The sequence below is a fragment of the Carettochelys insculpta genome, chromosome 12, assembly GCF_033958435.1.
Source record: "Carettochelys insculpta isolate YL-2023 chromosome 12, ASM3395843v1, whole genome shotgun sequence".
Classification (NCBI taxonomy): domain Eukaryota; kingdom Metazoa; phylum Chordata; order Testudines; family Carettochelyidae; genus Carettochelys; species Carettochelys insculpta.
In genome coordinates, this window is record NC_134148.1 from 40,526,250 (window position 1) to 40,546,701 (window position 20,452).

Consider the following 20,452-nt stretch of genomic DNA (forward strand, 5'->3'; position numbering starts at 1 on the left):
ATGATGCCCAGCCTACGCGGTGCCTTCCTCCCCACTGATTATTTGGCAGGCTCCCTCTTTCTAACATACTTTAAAAAACTGCTGTCAGTTTTTGAGGCTTTGGCTAGTTGCTCTTCAAATTCTTCTTGGGCCTCTCTACTTATGCTTTGACATAAGATACATCCACATTTATGACCCTTGCTATTTTCCTCAGTAGGATTTAACTTCCAATTTTTAACAGGATGCTCATTGGCCAGTAGCCTCTTTTTGATATTGTTCTTTAGCTGTGGTGGCACTTTTTTTTGTTTTTTTAATTTGGAGTATATATTTAATTGGTGCTTTTTGTACAGTGCTTTTCCAGGCAGCTTGATGGGGTTTAATTTTAGTGACTGCGTCTTTTAATTGCTGTTTAACTAGTTTCCTCATTTTTGCATAGCTTCCCTTTATGCAGTTAAATGTTACTGTGGTGGGATTCTTTGATGATACCCTCCCCCATGGACGTTAACTTTAATTACAGATTACAAGTCTTGGCATACCTTGACAAGCCAGAGAAGAGGTCTGAAATCCACAAGATTAAATTCAATAAAGACAAGAACTAAGTACTTCAGTTAAGAAACAAAAACTCCAAGGCAGAGCTACGATGTGGAAAATAAGCACCTGGGCTGTTATACTGATGAAGTGGATCTTAAGATTATAGTGGAACACTAACTGAGCATTAATCAACAATATGATGCTCAAATCATTCTGGGGTGTATTAGCAGGAATGTCATACATAAGACACAGGAGGGCGGTCATTGCTCCAGTCCACTCCACACTGGTGAAGCCTCATTTGGAGGAATGGATCCAATGTGGGATGCTACACTTTAAGAAAGATATGACAAACTGGAGATGCCAGAAGAGAAAAAAATGATCAGGAATTTGGAAAACCTGATTTTTCAGGAAAAGTTAAAGAACTGGGCACGTATAGTTCTGAGTAAAGAAGATGAAAGGGGACCTGATGACAACCTTCAAATATGCTTTTACAAAGAGGACACAGTGACCAGTTGCATCTGTGTCCACTGAAGGCAAGAAAAGTAGTAATGGATTTGATCTACAAGGGAGCCTCAAATTAAATATTAGAGAAAGCATTCTAATTATGTGGTCTGAAATAGGCTTCCAAAAGGTGGAATCCCCATCCTTTTAAAGAACAGGTTAGGGAAACACCCACCAGGAAGAGTTTAGATATATTTGACCTTGTCCCAGTGCAGGGCGCTGGAGAGCAGGGAAGTTTGGCTGCTGATGGGTGCTGAGCACCTACTAATTTTTCCCAGCCTCAAAGCACCCACTGAGTAAACTTCTACACTTTCAGAGAAGGAGAATCCATTACTAAGCTGTGGAGCAAACTATCAAAGGAAAGTGCCCCATTAAATGTCTGCCTAATTTCTGATATGAATTTTTCTGGCTTCATCTTCCAGCCTTTAGTGCTTGTCATGCATTCCTCTGATAGAATAAATAACCCTTTAGTTCCTGGTATTCGTTCTCCAGACACCTCTACACTGTAATCAACTCATCTCTCAGTCTTCTCTGTGTAAAGTTAAAAGGATGGAGCTCTCTACGTTTCTCAAGGTAAGCCATTTTCTCCAGTTCACAAATCTTTTTTGCATCTCTTCTCGGCACGGTTCTCTAAGTTTTCAACAACTTTTTGAGTGTGTCAATACCAGAACTGGACGCAGTGGTCCAGCATCCATAGGGGACATGTGGATGAACTCAGGAGGTTCACAGCTGCCATGTGCGCACCTGCCAAAATTTTAATCTACATGAGGTACCTCCTCATGTCCCCTTTCTCCCACCTCTCCCCCTATAGGCAGCAGTCATCTATGCCAGCTTTACTTTCACCAGTGCCATATACAGAAATAAAACGACCTCTTCTGCTCCTACCCACAACACCCCTTTTTATATAGCCAAAGATTGCATTCGTCCTTTCTGCCACAGCATCACACCAGCAGTTCATGTTCAATTGCTTTTTCACTATGACCTCAGATCCTTTTCGGAGTTGTGTTTTCCAGGACACAGCTGCCCCATTCTGTTGATATGGCTTGTATTTCTTGTAGCTGGATTAAAGCACATTCTGTTTACATGGGTCCAACTTATCAAAGGATCCAGATCACCGCACAAAACTGTCTGGTCATTGTCCTTTATCACTTCACCAATGTCATCTGCGCATATTCTCTGCAGTGATTTTATATTTATTTCCAGGTCACTGATGGGAATGTTGATTGGTATTAGATCTACTATCAGTCCTTGCAGAACACCACTACAAACATCTCCGTACAAGGATTACCCACTTTAGCTACGTCTACACGTGAAGCCTACATCGAAGTAGCTTATTTCGATGTAGCGACATCGAAATAGGCTATTTCGATGAATAACGTCTACATGTCCTCCAGGGCTGGGAACGTCGACGTTCAACATCGACGTTGCGCAGCACCACATCGAAATAGGCGACGCGAGGGAACGTCTACACGTCAAAGTAGCACACATCGAAATAAGGGTGCCAGGAACAGCTGCAGACAGGGTCACAGGGCGGACTCAACAGCAAGCCGCTCCCTTAAAGGGCCCCTCCCAGACACACGCAGCCTGCACAGCACGCGGTCTGCAGAGCCATAGGCACGCACACCTCGGGCGACGCAGTCATGATGGACCCCCAGCAGCAGCAGCAGCAGCAGCAGCAGCCAGGGGTCCACCCAGCCGCCCCTGCAGGAGCAGTGCTCGCCCTGCTCCATGCCATGCGGGAGGCAGCTGAGCACCTCCTTGCTACACAGGAGGAGCTGCCCGCAGGGGAGGAGGACGCAACACCCCACCCTGCAGCACCCCGCCGCCCCCGCCGCCTCATATGCCACCGGCTGTGGAGCTACCCCACCAGCACCGACTGGTGGGAGCGGCTGGTGCTTGGGGAGTGGGACGACAACCGCTGGCTCAGGAACTTTCGCATGAGCCAGCAGACATTTCTGGAGCTATGCCAGTGGCTCACCCCCGCACTCAGGCACCAGGACACCGCCATGCGGCGTGCCCTCCCTGTGGAGAAACGGGTCGGCATCGCTGTCTGGAAGCTGGCCACTCCAGACAGCTACCAATCCGTGGGCCAGCAGTTTGGCATCGGCAAGGCCACCATCAGGGCTGTCCTCATGGAGGTAAGAGGACCCACGGGGGGAGTGGGGGGAGGCAGCCCTGGCAGGAGAGGGGGGCCCTGGCCGGGGAGGGCAGGGGAGGGGAGGGGAGGGGGGACCTGGCGGCGGGGCGGCAGGGGAGGGGAAGGGAGGGGGGCCCTGGCAGGGGAGGGCCACACACACCCTGCTCACCCCTCATTGGTGCTCTCCCATGTGCTTCCCCTGCAGGTCGCGTGCGCCATCAACGCCATGCTCCTCCAGAGGCTCGTGAGGCTTGGGGACCCAGATGCCACCATCGCGGGCTTTGAAACCCTGGGCTTCCCCAATTGCTTTGGGGCTCTGGATGGGACTCACATCTCCATCCGCGCCCCGGAGCACAGTGGAGGACGTTACATCAACCGGAAGGGCTACCACTCAGTGGTCCTCCAGGCCTTGGTGGACAGCCGGGGCTGTTTCCAGGACATTTATGTGGGCTGGCCTGGCAGCACCCACGACACCCAGGTATTTCGGAACTCGGGCCTGTGCCCCCGGCTGGAGGCGGGGACCTACATCCCCCAGAGGGAGATCCCTGTGGGGGACACCGCCATGCCCTCTGCGTCATCGCAGATGCGGCATACCCCCTCCGGCCCTGGCTCATGCACCGGTACACGGGCCATCTGTCTGCCAGCCAGGAGCGCTTCAACCAGCGCCTGAACCACGCGTGCCAGGTGGTGGAGCACTCATTTGGCTGCCTCAAAGAGCGCTGGAGGTGTCTCCTCACCCGCCTGGATGCGGGCCCCACCAACATCCCCTAGATTGTGGGTGCGTGCAGCGCCCTACACAATCTGGTGGAGAGCAAGGGGGAGGCCTTATTTCAGGGCTGGGCTGTGGAGGCCGGCAGGGCCACTGTGCAGCCAGCCGCTGCCCCCAGTCGCCAGGTGGACCCCGAAGGGACCTGGGTCCGGGAAGCCCTGCGGGCCCACTTCGATGAGGTTGTGGGGTGAACACTGGCAGGCCCCCCACTGCCCCCCCATCCTCCACAACACTCCCTGCCCCTACGCCCACACCACAGAGCACCCAACAGCACACCCCCCCACACACTTTTCTTGTACAAATAAAAGCAGACACTTGTTTGTGAAATCAAACATGTTTACTTGAACTCTTCTTAATAATAACTATAGAACTTCTAACAAACTTATATATTACATGTATGTATATTAATATAAAAACATGGATAACAAGGAAGGGGAGAACTATTTACATGGGGCGGGGGAAGGATCAGACAGTGAAAACGAGGGTCACAAATAAATAAATACAAACTATGTACAGGGCAAAAAACCAAAAAAGTGGGGGGAATATACACAAAAGGGGGGGACATCCTGGGCCCCACGACCCTACAGTCCAGCACTGGGGGTGGGCGGCCGGGATCCCCGCCTCGGCCGCAGCCCTGGCCGAGGCTGGCTGGGGGCCAGGCGGACCGGAAGATACGACCGGCGAGTGTCAGCTGGCCCCAGGTCCCCCTCAGCGGAATGGCCCTCGGTGGCGGGGAGACGGCGGATGGTGCGGCGCCTGGAGCAACGGGTGGCGCAGCGGGTGGAGCAGGCAGGGCGGGCACAGCGGAGGCCGGCGCGGCATGGGGGGCCAGGTAATCTGCTATGCGGTTGAATGTCTCCATGTAGGCCCCCCATGCCTCTTGGCGCCAGGCCAGCGCCCGCTCCTGCAGGTGGAGGCAGCATTGCTCCACCCGCAGCCGCTGCTCCGCGACCTTCTCCTGCCGGCGGTGGAGGGCCAGCTGCTGGGGGTCTGTCGCCAGTGGCTGCTGCTGCTGGGTCCTCCATCTTGCCCGCAGTGGGGCCAGTCGTTGCTCCGCCGAGGGGCTGGCCTGGAGCGATGTCCCCGGAGGGGATTCCGGGACCACCGATGCCTCACCGGCGCTCTCTGGTCCTTCTGATGGTGCAGCTGCGGAACACAGGAGGGGGGGAAGAAGAGTGGAGACAGCTGTTAGCGTAGGCCCCGAGCCATGGCCCTTGTCCCCCCACCCCTGTGCTGCAGGTTCCCCATCCCCATCCCCGGGAGATGCTGCTGTGATGGGGTTCAAGGGTCCCCCTGCACTGCGCCCCGTCCCCTGGCGGGAGTGACTCTCACTTCACTCAGCAGGTCTGACAGGAGAGGTTTCTTAGGCAACAGATGCCCAGTTTCTCCCAGAAGCGACAGTACAGCAGTCAGAGACAGTCCTTCCAACCCGTGCTGGGGAGAAGACCCCAAGGGGTGCCCCTCTGGGGTGTAGCTTTCCCCCTCCTCAGGCTGGCTGCCTTCCAGCTCTCCCTTCCCCTAGCCTCTAACTGAGGCCCCCGATTCAAACCCAGCTCGGCTCCTTCCTCCTCTTTGTTCAGGGCAGAGGTGTAACCTGCCAGTTGTAGCCCCAGGATCATCTTTAGCCACTGGGAGCTATTCAGCTTGTTGCTCATATCTAGCCTGAGTTTCGCATTTGCACTCCCCCCACTCCATCACATGCTGCTGCTGCTGCTGCTGCTGCTGGGTGTCCCACCCCCTCCTCCCGGGGGACCCTAGAGGTTCCGCTCCCCCCTGCCCTGGGGATGGGGCATGGCACTGTTGTGCTGCGGGGGGCAGGGGCTGATGCACTCCTGTGAGGAACATGCCACTGCTGTCCTTGGGGCCATGGTCATCTGGGCATGTGGAGGGCCCTGGCCATATCTATTACCCCCGCCCCTCAACCTCGGGGGTGTGCACCGGGGGCGTACATACCTGACGGTCCACTCCCATGGTCAGGGGGACACCCGGGGGGCGGACGCCCGGCTGCTGCTCCGGGATGGCAGGAGAGGATCTGGAGTCCGGTGTCGGTGAAGGAAGAGTCCCCCTCCTCCTCCTCCTCCTGCTCCGGTGCCCCGGGGGTGGGCTCCTGGGGGGGCCCCCGGGGTGCGGGGCTTGCCTCCGGGGCGGACTCCGCCTCCGGGGTGTGCTGGGGCTCCTCAGCCAAGGTGTCAAGCGTGGCCGGAGGGGAGGAGGTGTGCCGGGGGCCCAGGATGTCCCTGAGCTCCCTGTAAAAGGGGCAAGTGATGGGGGCGGCCCCAGATCGGCCGGCCACATCCCGGGCCCGGGCGTAACCCTGCCGCAGCTCCTTCACTTTACTCTGGACATGGTCCAGAGTGCGGGCAGGGTGACCCCGGGCGGCCAGGCCCTCGGGCAGCCGAGGGAATGCATCCGCGTTCCGCCTCTTGCTCCCCATTACCTGGAGCACCTCCTCCTCGCTCCAGAGCCCCAGCAGGTCCCGAAGCTCGGCCTCCGTCCAGGAGGGGCCCCACTGCCGCTTCCCGGCCTGGCTCCTGCCCTGGGAACCCTGGCTCCCCTTCGGGGTGGGTTCCCTGAGGGCGCTGGGGGGGCTACCAGGTGGCCATCAGGTCGGTTGGGGGTGTGGGTGGCTGAAGAAGAGCGTGCAGGCGAGCCGCGTGTTATTGCTGCTGCCTGCGTGCTCTCTCAGCTTCCTGCACAGAAAGGGAGGGGGTGGGGACCTTTAAGGGGCCGCTCAACGCGGCCACCATTGAGCTGAGGGGCTGGAGAGAGCGTCTCTCAACCCCTCAGCTGATGGCTGCCATGGAGGACCCCGCAATTTCGATGTTGCAGGACACGCAACGACTACACGGTCCCTACTTCGACGTTGAACGTCAAAGTAGGGCGCTATTCCCATCCCCTCATGGGGTTAGCGGCTTCGACGTCTCGCCGCCTAACGTCCATGTTAACATCAAAATAGTGCCCAACACGTGTAGCCATGATGGGCACTATTTCGAAGTTAGTGCCGCTACTTCGAAGTAGCGTGCACGTGTAGACACGGCTTCTGTGAGTTATGTTTTGAATTAGTATCTGTTAAATATATTAAGAACTGCCTTTATAAATATTGCACAGTGCTAATTTTTAATTAGAATGTTGTGCCATTCTAAGGCAAACGCTTGCCAAAGCAGGCCTGTTGAAAGGGAGCAATTGCTCCTAGGGCTCTATGAACCACCGCAGAGTGCTGTGCCATGCAAAGGGCAGAACTCACTGCTGTAAGCCCTGCCCTTTCTGCTCTTGGCCCCACACCTTCTGCAGGTGAGGAGCTGAGCCTCACACTCCCACCTTGGCCCTGGTCCCATAGCCGCTGTCAGCACCATGGTGCCAAAGTAAGTCCGTTACAATACATGCTGACTTGTGTCAATTAAATATATAATCTCCTAAAGCAATGAAATCAGGATATTTTGACAAGACCTATTCCCATACAATCATGTTGACTCGAATAAATTATATTTCTATTCTTTATCAACTGAATCCCCCATCAGCTCCTGAAATGCTAATTTCCAGTGGCAAATCACCGCCTTAATGCACATGCCCAGACCCGTGAAAAATGCATGCAAGAAGTGTTTTTAAGTGACTGAGAGACATGCACAGGAAGGAGAATACGATAGAAGAGACAGGCTGCAGGCAGGGGAGCACCCGGAGGCAGAGCTGCCTTGGCCATAGGATGGTTTGAGGTGCCCTGCTGCAGCTGCCACAAGCCCTGGTCCTGGCTCCAGAGCTAGCCCTTCCCCCAAGTGATGTAGAATTCGGGGAAGTGAACTGGGGCCAAGCCACTCTGCTTCCCATTGCTGGGGGAAAGAAAGGTTACTCACCGTAGTAACGGTGGTTCTTCGAGATGTGTCCCCGTGGGTGCTCCACATTAGGTGTCGGGCTCGCCCGGCACCACAGATCGGATCTTCCAAGCAGTTTCTGCCGGACCGCGCATGCGCCGGTGCACGCCGCTCCCTTGCGCGCTCCTGGCCACGTGCGCGATCCGGTCCCCGCCAGTTCCTTGACCAACTGCCTCGGATGCTCCTGCAAAACACTAAACGGAGATCCGAAGCGGGGAGGATGGGCGGGTAGTGGAGCACCCACGGGGACACATCTCGAAGAACCACCGTTACTACGGTGAGTAACCTTTCTTTCTTCTTCGAGTGTCCCCGTGGGTGCTCCACATTAGGTGACTACCCAGCAGTAACCCAAGATAGGAGGTGGGTAATCGGATTATGTGCAGCTTGTCCCCGAGAGGACCACTGTCGAGAGATGGGTATCCTCTTGGAATACCCTGTGAAGGGCGTAATGTTTGGCGAAGGTGTCATAGGATGACCAGGTCGCCGCTCGGCAAATGTCTTTTAGCGCAACGCCCTTGAAAAAGGCTGTTGATGCCGCCACCGCCCTAGTGGAATGAGCCCTGGGCGCGGCCAGTAAAGGAGTCTTTTTGAGTTCGTAGCACATCTTTATGCAAGATACGATGTGCTTCGAGATTCTCTGCGAAGAGAGACATTCTCCTTTTGATTTGGGAGCGATAGAGACTAGGAGTCTATCCATTTTACGGAAGGACTTGGTCCTGTCTATATAGAAGGCTCGCGCCCTCCTCACGTCCAAGAGGTGTAGGCGCGCCTCTTTGTTAGAGTTATGAGGCTTTGGATAAAATGAGGGTAAAATGATAGGTTCGTTAATATGAACTCAGAAGAAACTTTAGGAACAAAGGCTGGACGCAGCCGTATGGTTACCGCCTCCTTGGAAAAAACAGTGCAGGGTGGCGTTGCCATAACTGCCGCAAGCTCGCTCACCCTGCGAGCTGACGTGATTGCGAGAAGAAAGGTCGTCTTTATCGTAAGGAGGCGGAGGGAAACCGTGGCCAAAGGCTTGAACGGTGGTCCCGTTTTCGCATTAAGCACCAGGTCCAAATTCCACGAAGGTGGAAGCGGTTTCCGAGGGGGGTATAGGTTTACCAACCCTTTGAGGAACCTGGTAACCATGGGATGGGCGAACACCGTGTGCCCTTCCTCTTCATGTCTGAATGCCGAAATGGGGGCAAGGTGGACCTTTAACGAGGATAGTGAGAGTCCTCCTCTCTTGAGGTCCAGTAAATACTCTAATATCACAGGTATAGGCACCAAAAGGGGGGCTAGCTGTTTGGTAGAACACCATGCCGTGAAGCGAGTCCATTTCTGCTTGTAGGTCTTCCTGGTGGAAGTCCTCCTGCTACTTGCTAGGACTTGCTGCACTTCCTCCGTACATGTGCTCTCTAGGGAGCTGAGCCATGGATTAACCACGCTTGTAGTCGCAGGCCTTGGGGGTGCGGATGCACTATGGACCCCTGGGCTTGCGTGAGAAGATCCGGCGCCACCGGAAGGGGCATCGGTGGACGGTCCGACATGCGCAGGAGTAGGGGGAACCATTGCTGTCGATCCCACGTTGGGACTATCAGGATCATTCAGGCTCCTTCCCTCCTGGCTTTCTGCAACACTTTGTGGATGAGCACTGTGGGAGGGAAAGCATAAAGCAGGGGGCCCCTCCAGGAGATCGCGAATGCGTCCCCAGGGAGCCCCGTCCCAGTCCTGCCCTGGAGCAGAATCGTGGGCACTTCTTGTTGTGTTGAGTGGCAAACAGGTCTATCTGGGGAAAAACCCCATGTGTGAAAAATTGGTCGCACCAGATCGGGACGGATCTGCCACTCATGCGTGAGTGCGAAACGCCTGCTCAGCTGGTCTGCCTTCACATTGTGAGCGCCTGTTAAGTACGAGGCTTTCAAGGTTACATTGTTGGCGATGCAGCAGTTCCACATCCGGACTGCTTCCGCACATAAGGCACGGGACCGAGCTCCTCCTTGCCAATTTATATAAAACATGGTGGAGGTATTGTCTGTACTGATCCCGACTACTTTGACTTGTATATGGTCTCGAAAGTGTCTGCAGGCGTTGAACACTGCTCTGAGCTCCAGTATATTTATGTGCAGTGACTGCTCCGTGGAGGACCACAGCCCTTGCGTCACCTCTTCGCCCATGTGTGCTCCCCACCCTATGAGGGAGGCATCTGTAGTAAGAAAAACCGATATGTGTGGTTGGTGGAAGGGTATCCCTGTTAGCAGGTTCTTGGGGTTTACCCACCATTGCAGGGATTTGTGCACCTCTGTTGTGGGCGATGCCACCCTGTGAACGGTGTGTGCTGCTGGTTTGTATACGCTCGCCAGCCAGTGCTGCATGCTGCGCATATGTAACCTGGCGTTCTGTACTACGAACGTCGCCGCTGTCATGTGGCCCAGCAGCTGTAAGCATGTCAGAACCGGCACCGTAGGGCTGAAGGTGATGACTTGCACGAGGGAGCCGATGGCCCGAAAGCAAGTCTCTGGTAGATACACTCTTGCTGTAATAGAATTTATGCGTGCCCCTATGAACTCTATGTCCTGTGTGGGGTCTATCTTTGATTTTGTCAGATTGATAACCAGGCCGAGCGAAGAGAACGTGCCTGCTGTGACGCGTATCATGCGTAGTACCTCCTCCTACGAGGCCCCTTTGAGTAGGCAGTCGTCCAGATACTGGAATATAAATACCCCCTGTCTGTGCAGGTAGGCTGACACCACTGCCAAGGTCTTGGTGAAGACTCTGGGGGCCGAGGAGAGGCCAAACGGTAGGACCTTGTATTGAAAATGTTCTTTGCCTACCATGAAACCGGAGGAATCGTCGGTGAGCCGGATGGATAGTTATGTGAAAATACGCGTCTTGTAAGTCGAGGGCTGCGAACCAATCTCCATCGTCTAGTGCCGTAAGGATGGAGGCGATTGTGATCATCCGAAAGCGTTGCTTACGCAGGTACCGGTTGAGGCCTTGAAGATCTAAGATGGACCTCCAGCCTCCTGTCTTTTTCTCCGTGAGGAAGTACCTCAAGTAGAACCCTCTCCCTTGCAGTTGCTCCGGCACTCTTTCCACTGCCCCTATAAGCATGAGATGGTCTACCTCCTGCTTGAGCCTTGCTACGTGGGAGGCCTCCTGGACGTGGGGCCTGGGTGGAGGTCGTGGTGGTGGGAGCGACTGGAAGGGGATGGCGTACCCCGTGGCTATGATCTCCAGCACCCATTTGTCTGTGGTGATCCTTTGCCACTGGTTACAGAAAGGTCGGAGGCGATGGTGGAATAACCGCTTCGGATGACCTTGTGCAATGGTAGTGATGGCGCAGCCCTGGATCTGTGTGTCAAACTTGTGGCCTTTGGCCCTGCCCCGAGGACGCACGGCTCTGTTGGGAACGTCGCCTGGGAGTTCTGTACTGCTGGTGCTGTTGATGTCGCCCTTGCTCGTAACCCCTGTGGTACTGGGGACGCTGTTGCTGGTACTGGTACCGTCTTTATTGAGGGTAGTACTTTTTCCTTCTGTATGGAGGGGTGTAAATCCCCAGGGTCCTAAGTGTGGCTCTTGAATCTTTACTGAAATGAAGGACTGAGTCAGTTGATTCAGCAAACAGCTTCTGCGAGTCGAAGGGAAGATCGACTATCTTTGTCTGCAGGTCCCTCAGTATACCCGAAGTCTGGAGCCAGGACTCCCTTCGCATCACCACTGCCGTAGCTGTGGAGCATGCTGCTGTGTCCGCAACCTCCAGGGCGATCTGAACTCCCGTCCTCGAGGCCGCGTAGCCTTCTTGCACGATGGCCTTGAGCACCAGTTTCTTGCCCTCTGGAAGCGAGTCCATGAGGGAGGTTAACCTAGTGTGGTTGTCGAAATTATGGTTCGCTAGATGCGCTGCATAATTTGCCATTCGCAACAGTAGAGTGCAGGAGGAGTAGACCTTTCTGCGCAACAGCTCTAGCTTCTTGGCATCTTTGTCTGTTCCCCCGTCTTGAATTGAGATGTCTTTGATCGTTGTTGCGACGACTCCACCACCAAGGAATTTGGTTGTGGGTGGCTGAACAGGAACTCCATGCCCTTCACCGGCACGAAGTATTTTTTTTTTTTTTTAATCCGCTCTCTTGTGGACAGGCGGAATAGTCGCAGGGGTCTGCCATATCATAGTGGCGGACTCCAAGATTGCGTCATCAAGCGGTATTGCTATTTTGGAGGAGGCCGGAGGTCTCAGATTTTTGAGGAGCTTATGGTGTTTCTCTTGCACCTCTGCTGTCTGGATGCCTTGCGTGAAAGCCACCCTCTTAAAACAGCTCTTGGAACTGTTTGAGATCGTCCGGAGGATGGACGTCCCCCGGGGCCGTAGCCTCGTCCGGGGAGGAGAGTGAGGAACCACTAAGGTACACCTCTCTGGACCCTTCCGGTTCCTGTTGGTGATGGTACATCAAGCTCTGGAAGCTCTGGAAGCTTGCAAGGGAAAAATCTCGGGGTTCCATAACCAGTTCCCCCTGAGATACTTGAGTCTCTGTCCCCGTTCGCGATTGCCCGCGGGGATACGGGACTGTCTGTGGGGATCTTTCCCTGGTAGACTGCCGGTGGTGTCTATGCCCCGCATGATAGGGGCGACCATGGCAGCATGGGCACTGCTCTTGGGAAGGTGACCTAGACCACTCCCTTGGTGCATACCCTCTGCGTCTGGGGGGAGCGAGATCGTCGAGAGACCTGGGACACTGGAGAGAGCGATTTGTGATAGTACTCCAGCGGCTCAAACCCCAGGAAGGGTGAAGGTGGTCCCAGCCAGGGCGAGGCTGGTTGTAAAAATGGAGACGGGTGCTCCGGGTAGGCTAGGGGGGACCCCTGCCTCCTAGTTGGAGTCTGCAGCATGAGCGGAGGGCTGAGAGAAAGCAACTCTGCAGCCCTGTCTGGAGAGGAGCTGCGGTGCCTTGTTTTGTGTGCAGCCTTCTCCCTCCCTTGAGGGGGTAGCTCTGCCCCCTGACGTGTAGGGGATCTCGGCCCCGTCTGCACCGTGCTCGGCATGCTTATGGGCGGTGCCGCACGGGCGGTATCCTCCGGTGCCTGCAGGCTGCGTGCCTGCGCGCACTGCACCGCCGGTTCCCTGGGGTCGGTGCCGCTGCTTGCGGTGCCGCCGGTACCGGCGCTTGTTTAGCCGCCGCCCTGCCTGCGGTGCGGGGCGGCTGTTTGATTATCAGAGGCTGAGCCGCCTCCACGTGGCTCTCCGTGCCGCCGCCGATCAGCTGTTGCTGCGGCTGGGGGCTGTGCACTCCTCCCGTCCCGCTCGCTGTTGCTGCTGGCAGGGATCAGGCTGGGGAGACTTTCCTCCGTTTTTGCGCTGATGGGGTGAGGGAGGCGGCTTTCCTTTTATGGGCCCCGGAGGGTCCCTCCTGCTGCGGCCGCTCCGGCACGTCTGGCTGGAGGGCCTTGTCGAAGAGCAGCATTTTAAGCCGCATCTCCCTGTCCTTCCTTGCTCTGGCTGTTAATTCTTCACAGAAGGAGCATTTCTGCGTGACATGGGACTCCCCCAGGCACCTTATGCAGTGACTGTGCCCATCAGACGCTGGCATTGCCTCTCGGCAAGACTCACATTCCTTGAATCCTGAATAGGACATTGTTGGTGAGTCTTTCAGTTGTTAATGGGGTACTTAGCACCTTCTCTGTGCTGTTTTCCCCCTCTCCGATAGCCTGCCGCGGCAGGAAGGCTAATGGCCCTAGGCTCCTGGCCTCTGGTGCTCCGCTTGTTACTAGGACTGGACTGAATGCCATCCCGCTTGTTGTTTCTTTTTTTTTTTTTTCTTTTTGAAAATAACAACTGGCTAACTTAACAGTAGCCTAAGAACTTGAAAACTTTAAAGAAAAACAGTTAAAACCATTGAATACGCTAACTTGGCCGTAGCCTAGTCGGATTCCGTCTGCAGCCAACGGCGGCTAAGAGGAACTACCGGGGACTGGATCACGCACGTGGCCAGGTGCGTGCAAGGGAGCGGTGCGCACCGGCGCATGCGCGGTCCGGCAGAAACTGCTTGGAAGATCCAATCTGCGGCGCTGGGTGAGCCCGACACCTAATGTGGAGCACCCACGGGGACACTCGAAGAAGAAGCAGAGCTCAGCGGGCTGAGAGGTGGACGGCAGGGTGGAGTGGAGCAGGCTGCCAGTCTGCTCCAGCTCCCATCACTGTGGTAAGTGCAGGGGATCCAAACCCTGTTGCTGCCCCACAACAGACCCTCCAACTATCCCTCAACTCGTGTCACTTGGGGAAGGGCCCTTTAGGCAAAGAGTATAATGGGGGCAAGAGGGCATGGCAGAGGCAGAGCTTTGGGATGGGGTGGGGGAAGAGTAGAGGCAGGGTGCAGTCAAGAGACTGTCTGGCCCCACAGATAGAACAAAGGGAGAGGGTTGCTCCAAGCCCCACATCCCTCTAGGGACAGACCTATCCAGAGCAGAAACCTCGCTGCTGAGTTGAAGCATCAGGTAAGTACGTGGTGTGGGGGAGGAATATCTGCGTCATCCCACAAAGTCTCACTTTAGGAAGCGTCAGGCATAAATCAGACTTTAATTGGGAATTGTCTGCATGAGGCCATAAGACAAGCAGGGACTTACTTTAACCTGGACAACAGCACAAAGGCCTACTGCTCTGCAGAAGAGAAATCTGAGAGACACAGGAAGGACCCTTCCCTGTTTAGGCTGGAAGAGAATTACAAACGTACATCTCACTCATTATGCTTGGCCTTAGAAACCAAACTCAGGTTCATTCTAGGCCTGTTTCACAAAGAAAAATGTCTATTTAAGATGGAAGTTGTTTACATTTATTTTTAATGTTTACTGTTGTTGAAATGGCAACTGAAAAGAAATAGAACATAGGACACAACTGTGCTGTTATGGAGGAAAAAAATCCCTGAATGGTTTTATTTGTTTCTGGTTTTATTTAGTTTAGAGTATTATGGCAGATGTTCACATACAGAAACAGTGGGCCAAAATTCAGCCCAGCTGTTAGCAGATGCAAATAGCATGCTGAAATGGGAAGATGACAATTGCATATATCTTGTTTTTCCCATGGGATTTAAAAATATCACGGACAGCCTCCTATGTACATTTGACTTACAATACCATGAACCAGGCAAGTCTTTAAAGCAATAAACATACATACAGAGTGCATATAGGTACATCACATAAACAAAGCCATTACCATAGGAAGTGACAGACAGAATGAGCATTAGAGTGAAAATCTATTAGAGTCCCGAAGAGTCAGTGATGCTGAAATCAAAGGCCTGATTTCCAGACCCTGAACAGGCTATTGCTTTGACTCCAGTGGGCCCAGACCTCTGTATTTAGACTATGAACTCTACTATTTCAGCCAAGACTCAGCTCACAGGCTCCACAGCAGTGATGGGCTAGGGAATGGGAAGCCTGAGTGACCCTCCTCCAACTCAGTGGGCCACAAGATTGTTGTAACCAAGACTGCCCCCCAGGATAGGGTGCTTTTGCTAACTGCACTTGCATACCTAGAAGAGTTGCAACACTTTGGTTGGACACAGAGGTAGCATGTGGCTCTCACAGTCAGTGTTGTGTGCAGTCAATACACACCTCCCTTCATGTGCCCTCGCTTTCCATGTGTGTCACTTTAGTAACGTGAGTAGGAAAAAAAGTGCACAGATGGAAACCAGTGGGACCCAGCAACCCTGTTTATGGGCAATGGTAAACAAAACATCTCACTGGTCAGACACAGAACCTCAGTGGGTTGCCCACCACTGCTCTATAGGAGGGTCAGGCACAATACAGCACATGGGTGCAACAGGGAGCCTCAGGCAGGCTCCACACTCCTCCTCCCCGCCCCGCTCCCCACAACACTGAGGGAACCTGTTCATCTTTGGGCAGTTGCAAGCTCAGGGGAAGGGGGAGAAGAGTCATGTGCTGCCCCCGCCCCAATACAATCCCATTGGCTGATTTCGGCCAATGGGAGCTTCCTGTTTGAAGCACTCCTCCCCCTCCCTCAGGCTCATGGCCATTCACAGAGCACATCGCTGGGCAGGCAGGAAGTCTGCTTAAGAAACATGTGGGGCTGCTGGCTGCAAGTCACCCAGGTAAGTCTCCTGGGCAGAGCCTGCCTCTGGCACCCAGTCCCTTCTTCCCCCCTATCCTGTGCCCCCCCCTTTGCCCCCTACCCCGCATAACCCAAATCCCCCCCTCAGACCTTGCGCCCCAGTCCCCTGCCCTCCTTCTTTACCCAAACTCCCTCCCAGACACCCCTGTGCACCCCAATCCCTTACCCCAAGCTCCCTTTTGCACCCAGCCTCCATCCCAGACCCCACCCCTCCATCATCAATATCATGGAAGAGCGCGTCCCTTGACCACTTTCCAAATTCCCCCCTCATCAAAAATTATTGCCCACCCATGCTACAGACTCACAAACGTACATGTGGTACAGCCGTTTGGGGGCAACAGAGAGACCCATTATAGGGTCTTTTCATTTGGATTGATTTCATGTGGACATTGCTAGGCAGATATCATTTTGATTGCATGTGTTAAGCCCTACATTCCAAGAACAGAAGGGACCACTGTGACCCTCTAACCTAATCTTCACTATAGCAGAGGCCACGGAACATCCCCAAAATAATTCTTAGAAGAAATCTTTAAGAAAAAAAAATCCAATATTAATTTTAAAACTGCATTTGGTGGAGAATCTGACACAAACTTTGGAAACTGTTCCAAAGATTCATTACTCTAATTTTTAAAAATGTATTCTTTATTTCCTGTCTGAATTCATCTAGCTTATGCAGGATCCAGAATTAATCCTGGGGTCTCTGGCTGCAACATGACCACTATGCAGTCGTCACACTGACCCCACTGAAGGGTCCACAGTCTATAAATATATCCTCTAGCTTTTTATTATGTGAAAAACCAACTACATCACAACTTTGTTTCTGAACATGCCTGGCTTTCATAAGGGAAATTCCTCAAATAGTTTAATTACACTAGCAACAGTGTCATCAAGGGCAATTCTGCTTTAATCAGCCAAGAAAACACAGTAGAAACTGGCCCCATCTGTCTTTTTTGGTGTGTAATATTGCTGGCATTGATCTTAGAGCAGAGCCAAAAACAAGTGTCTCACTTTAATCAATGTTACTTAGCAATGAGAGAAATCTTTATACATACAGATATTTGTCCTAGCAATGAAAGAATATTGGAATTTATCTTCAGGCAAGAAAGGAATACCTTTTCAGTTTTCACTTATGCGTAGCTAATGAGGGAATCACTATTTTGTGAAAGCACATTAAATATCACATCCTTGATCTGGTTATTATTGCAAATTCCATTTTTATAACTTCCCATTTTTAAAACTGACTCTGAATTGATTTTGTAAATATACTTTCCCCTGGTATTTAAATGCTCACACAGTGCAAATACACATACATGCATGTAAAAAAAAAACAGGCTTACAATAATAGCAAATACAGGTCCCTTGTAAATACTCTTTTAACAGGATCTAGTCAGAAGAAAGTCTCATGCTCTCATAAAATCATTTTCATAGCGAAACAAAATCAGCTTAATTAATGGTGTGAGTGGGTTCACTTATGCACTTGTCTTCCCACTTCTACCAACAGTGCATTAGATTTGGTCCTCACAATGTTAATTACACACATCACCATTCCATTACCACTGGGCCTTAGTACCTGTTGCTGAGAGCCACCCACACGTAAGGGGAAGCAGAGTGAAAAACAACAATAACCACCAAATCATCAGTACACATCAGCTGCTTTCCATTGCCTTGGTGATGCTAAGCATCTGTGAACTCTACTTAGCTGCCTGGGTTAGCTTTGCCGCAGCATCACAAAGCAGCTGGAGTGAGCTTGTGAATCAATCTCTAGTCTGGGATTATTAGCCAGTCCTTGAAAATAAGAATGCAATCTTTGTAATAATGTCTTCCCCTCAAAGAGTGCCTTTCATGCAAAGGCTTCCAAAGCATTAGAAAAAGTTATACAGAGATGACACAAAGATCTTTTTAATCTCTGAGGTGAGACGCAGCAACACTTGGTCGCGAGAAACACTGCAGAACAGAATGGAGCAGCAAGCAAAAGCTACCTTATGCCATGGAAACTGAACAAGGAGCTGGTTTCACTTGGTCTCCGACTGAATAAAGAATTTGTAAGAACTGAGCAAGGACCTCCAAGTTTTGTCCTATGTAATTACCCAAGTTGAAATTGGGCGGGGATATGCAGTTAGCAGCCCTTATCTAGTGTAAAGTCTCATAGGATCTCTAAAGACCTCAAGGGATTGGGACATCAGTTTTCTCTCTCGACACCACCAGTGCTGGGAAAGAATGTCAGGCACTAAGTCATCAACCCCGTTCCATGCTGTGCCTCGCTGGCTCTTTGGAGGCTCCTCAAACAACCCCAGCTGAGTCTGCTTAGCTTGTGATGTCTGACAGGATCGCAGCTCAAGATATGGAGGGGAAAAACACGGAACATATATCACATCCATCTATTGCCCCCAACACAGGCGCGTAAAAAAATCCACTTAAAAACAACAAAGGTCCAAATCCTGGAACATGCTGATGGCATACAACTGCCATTGTCTGGGAGCACAACTGCAGGGGCTCAGTGTCTCTCAGGACTGGACTCCAGAGGAACACAGGGCATACGTAGGAGAAAAACCATGCAGAGGAACAATTTGGATCAAAACACCCCCGCCTCCAAACACCCCCAAAATTAGACACTTGATATTTTGAAACCACTCACTGTTGTAGCTGCGGTTTCCTTTAGGCTCTGCTGGCGCGATGCTGTGCTCAACCAGACCTCCAGAGGCGGCCCTTCCTGACGGTGAATGGGGGAAGGAAGGGGAGGAGGGGGAGAAGAGTGGACACAGGAGAGCAGAAGATGGTAAAAAAAGGGAAAGGGTGTATCTGTAACTGAACTCTATCACTGTCATTGTTCACACACACACCGAGAATTCAAGGGGAGGACCCAAATGGCCCACCAATGTCAATGGGAGAATTGCCTTTTACAGGCTTCATTTTAGGTTCTGCAAGAGTAAAGCAGGATAATAACAACAAGAACAAAGCTGCCTTTTCAGACGAACTTGGGTTGTCTAAGGGCCCTGGTGAAACTAGCCCCAGATGGGGTTTCTTTCTATTTCATGTATTCTTCATGGCTATAAAGAAAGAGGGCTGAGGGGGAAAAAACCCAGAAATTTCCCCTATGGAAATTTCAATAAAAATGTAGGAAAAAATTATCAAAAATTCCTATGGAAAATCTCAACGTTTTAGCCAAAAAAAAAAAAAAAACTTTTGGGGGGTTTGAGCTATAAATGTTGAATTTTTGATAAAAGGCCAAAAATTTTTGAAGCAAGCAGAAATTTTCCACATTTTTGTGCACCCAAAAACCCAATTTTTTATTGAACTACAGGTGTGATGAATTTTTGAGAAACAGCCCTAGTAAAAGGACCAGATTCCACATTAATTTTATACTGTACAACCTCACCAAAGTCAGCAAGATGAAAGACCAGCATGGAATTTCACGAGGAGCGTGTTCGTTTACACTCCATATCAATTTTTAACGGCAACATGATGCCACATTGGTATTAATGAGACTGCACATCATATATAAGGTGATTTGGAAACAGATTGCAAACAAATGAAAAACAAAATGGAGCTTTTAATTCACAGGCTTAAAAATAATCACAGAGGTTAGAGGGTTTTCTTTTTTTTTGGTTGCTGTTGTTTTGTTTTGGAAAAATCCAGTCCTCTGTGCTGTAGAGTGTCTAAAAATCTAAGGAGAGATGAATTCAAGTATGCGTCCCAGAAGCAGCCCAATCCAGTGCACAGTCAACACCAATTGAAGATAGCATTTAACTTCTCCTTAAGAGCAACATCAAGGGCTTAAGTGGCACCTAAGTGGCATGTTCTTATTGTTATAATTCAATATTTATGTTGTAGTTATAATATTCCTAACTCTGTTCATCCATATTTCTCAAAATGCTTTACCGAAGAGGTCAGTATCATTATCCCCATCTGACAGAGGAGGAAACAGAGCCATATAGTTGACATGAATTACCCAGCAAGATAGGGGCAAAACCAGAAACAGAACCTTTAGTCCCAATGAATTGCTCTAACAACCTGCCACAATGACTTCATGGTGGAAACAAATACTCATTTTATTTTTCCCTGGAAGATAATCCTTTCTTCATTCTCTTTTTGAAGCATTTACTATCCAATAGATTTCCTCTTCACTAGTGGCAAAGGCCCAGGGCTGCCAGTACATACAGAATTGCCACCAACAGCAGCTGTATGACCCTTAGTACTAAGCACCAACCCTTTGATGAAGGTAGGTCCAGCCTACTGTCCTTACCAAAGAACTGTGTCTTCCTTGCTGACAATTTTAAACTTTCTGAGACACAGAAATTTAACAATCAGTGAAACATGAAAAGGAATCAGACCAGTTGCAGATATCCTTAGATAACAATGCACCAACAACTCATTGTTACTTGGAGAATGCAGGGCATGCCACATTCTACAGGAATGTATCCAGCGCTCATTATCAAATTCCTGAAAGAAGAAAATGTCTAACTCTGGCTGCCATGGCTACTATATTTTCACATCTCTGCATAAGTACACCATAAAACTGAGCAAGCAAAAGTGCATTTAAGAGTGATACAAGCACATGTCCAGAGTAG

The 20,452-nt window shown here is 51.6% G+C and overlaps 1 protein-coding gene across 6 annotated transcripts in view; it reads right to left on the minus strand.

Moving 5' to 3' along the window:
• Positions 1-20,452, minus strand: part of MEGF11 (multiple EGF like domains 11) — a 442,774-nt gene that overhangs the window by 182,147 nt on the left and 240,175 nt on the right. For 4 of the 6 annotated variants that reach the window (XM_075006969.1, XM_075006966.1, XM_075006968.1 and 1 more), the window contains exon 7: positions 18,520-18,594. The exons of the other annotated variants lie outside the window; for them this stretch is intronic. In XM_075006969.1, the coding sequence (XP_074863070.1) occupies positions 18,520-18,594 (75 nt within the window). The remainder of the gene's footprint in view (positions 1-18,519; positions 18,595-20,452) is intronic. 6 annotated transcript variants of the gene reach the window in all.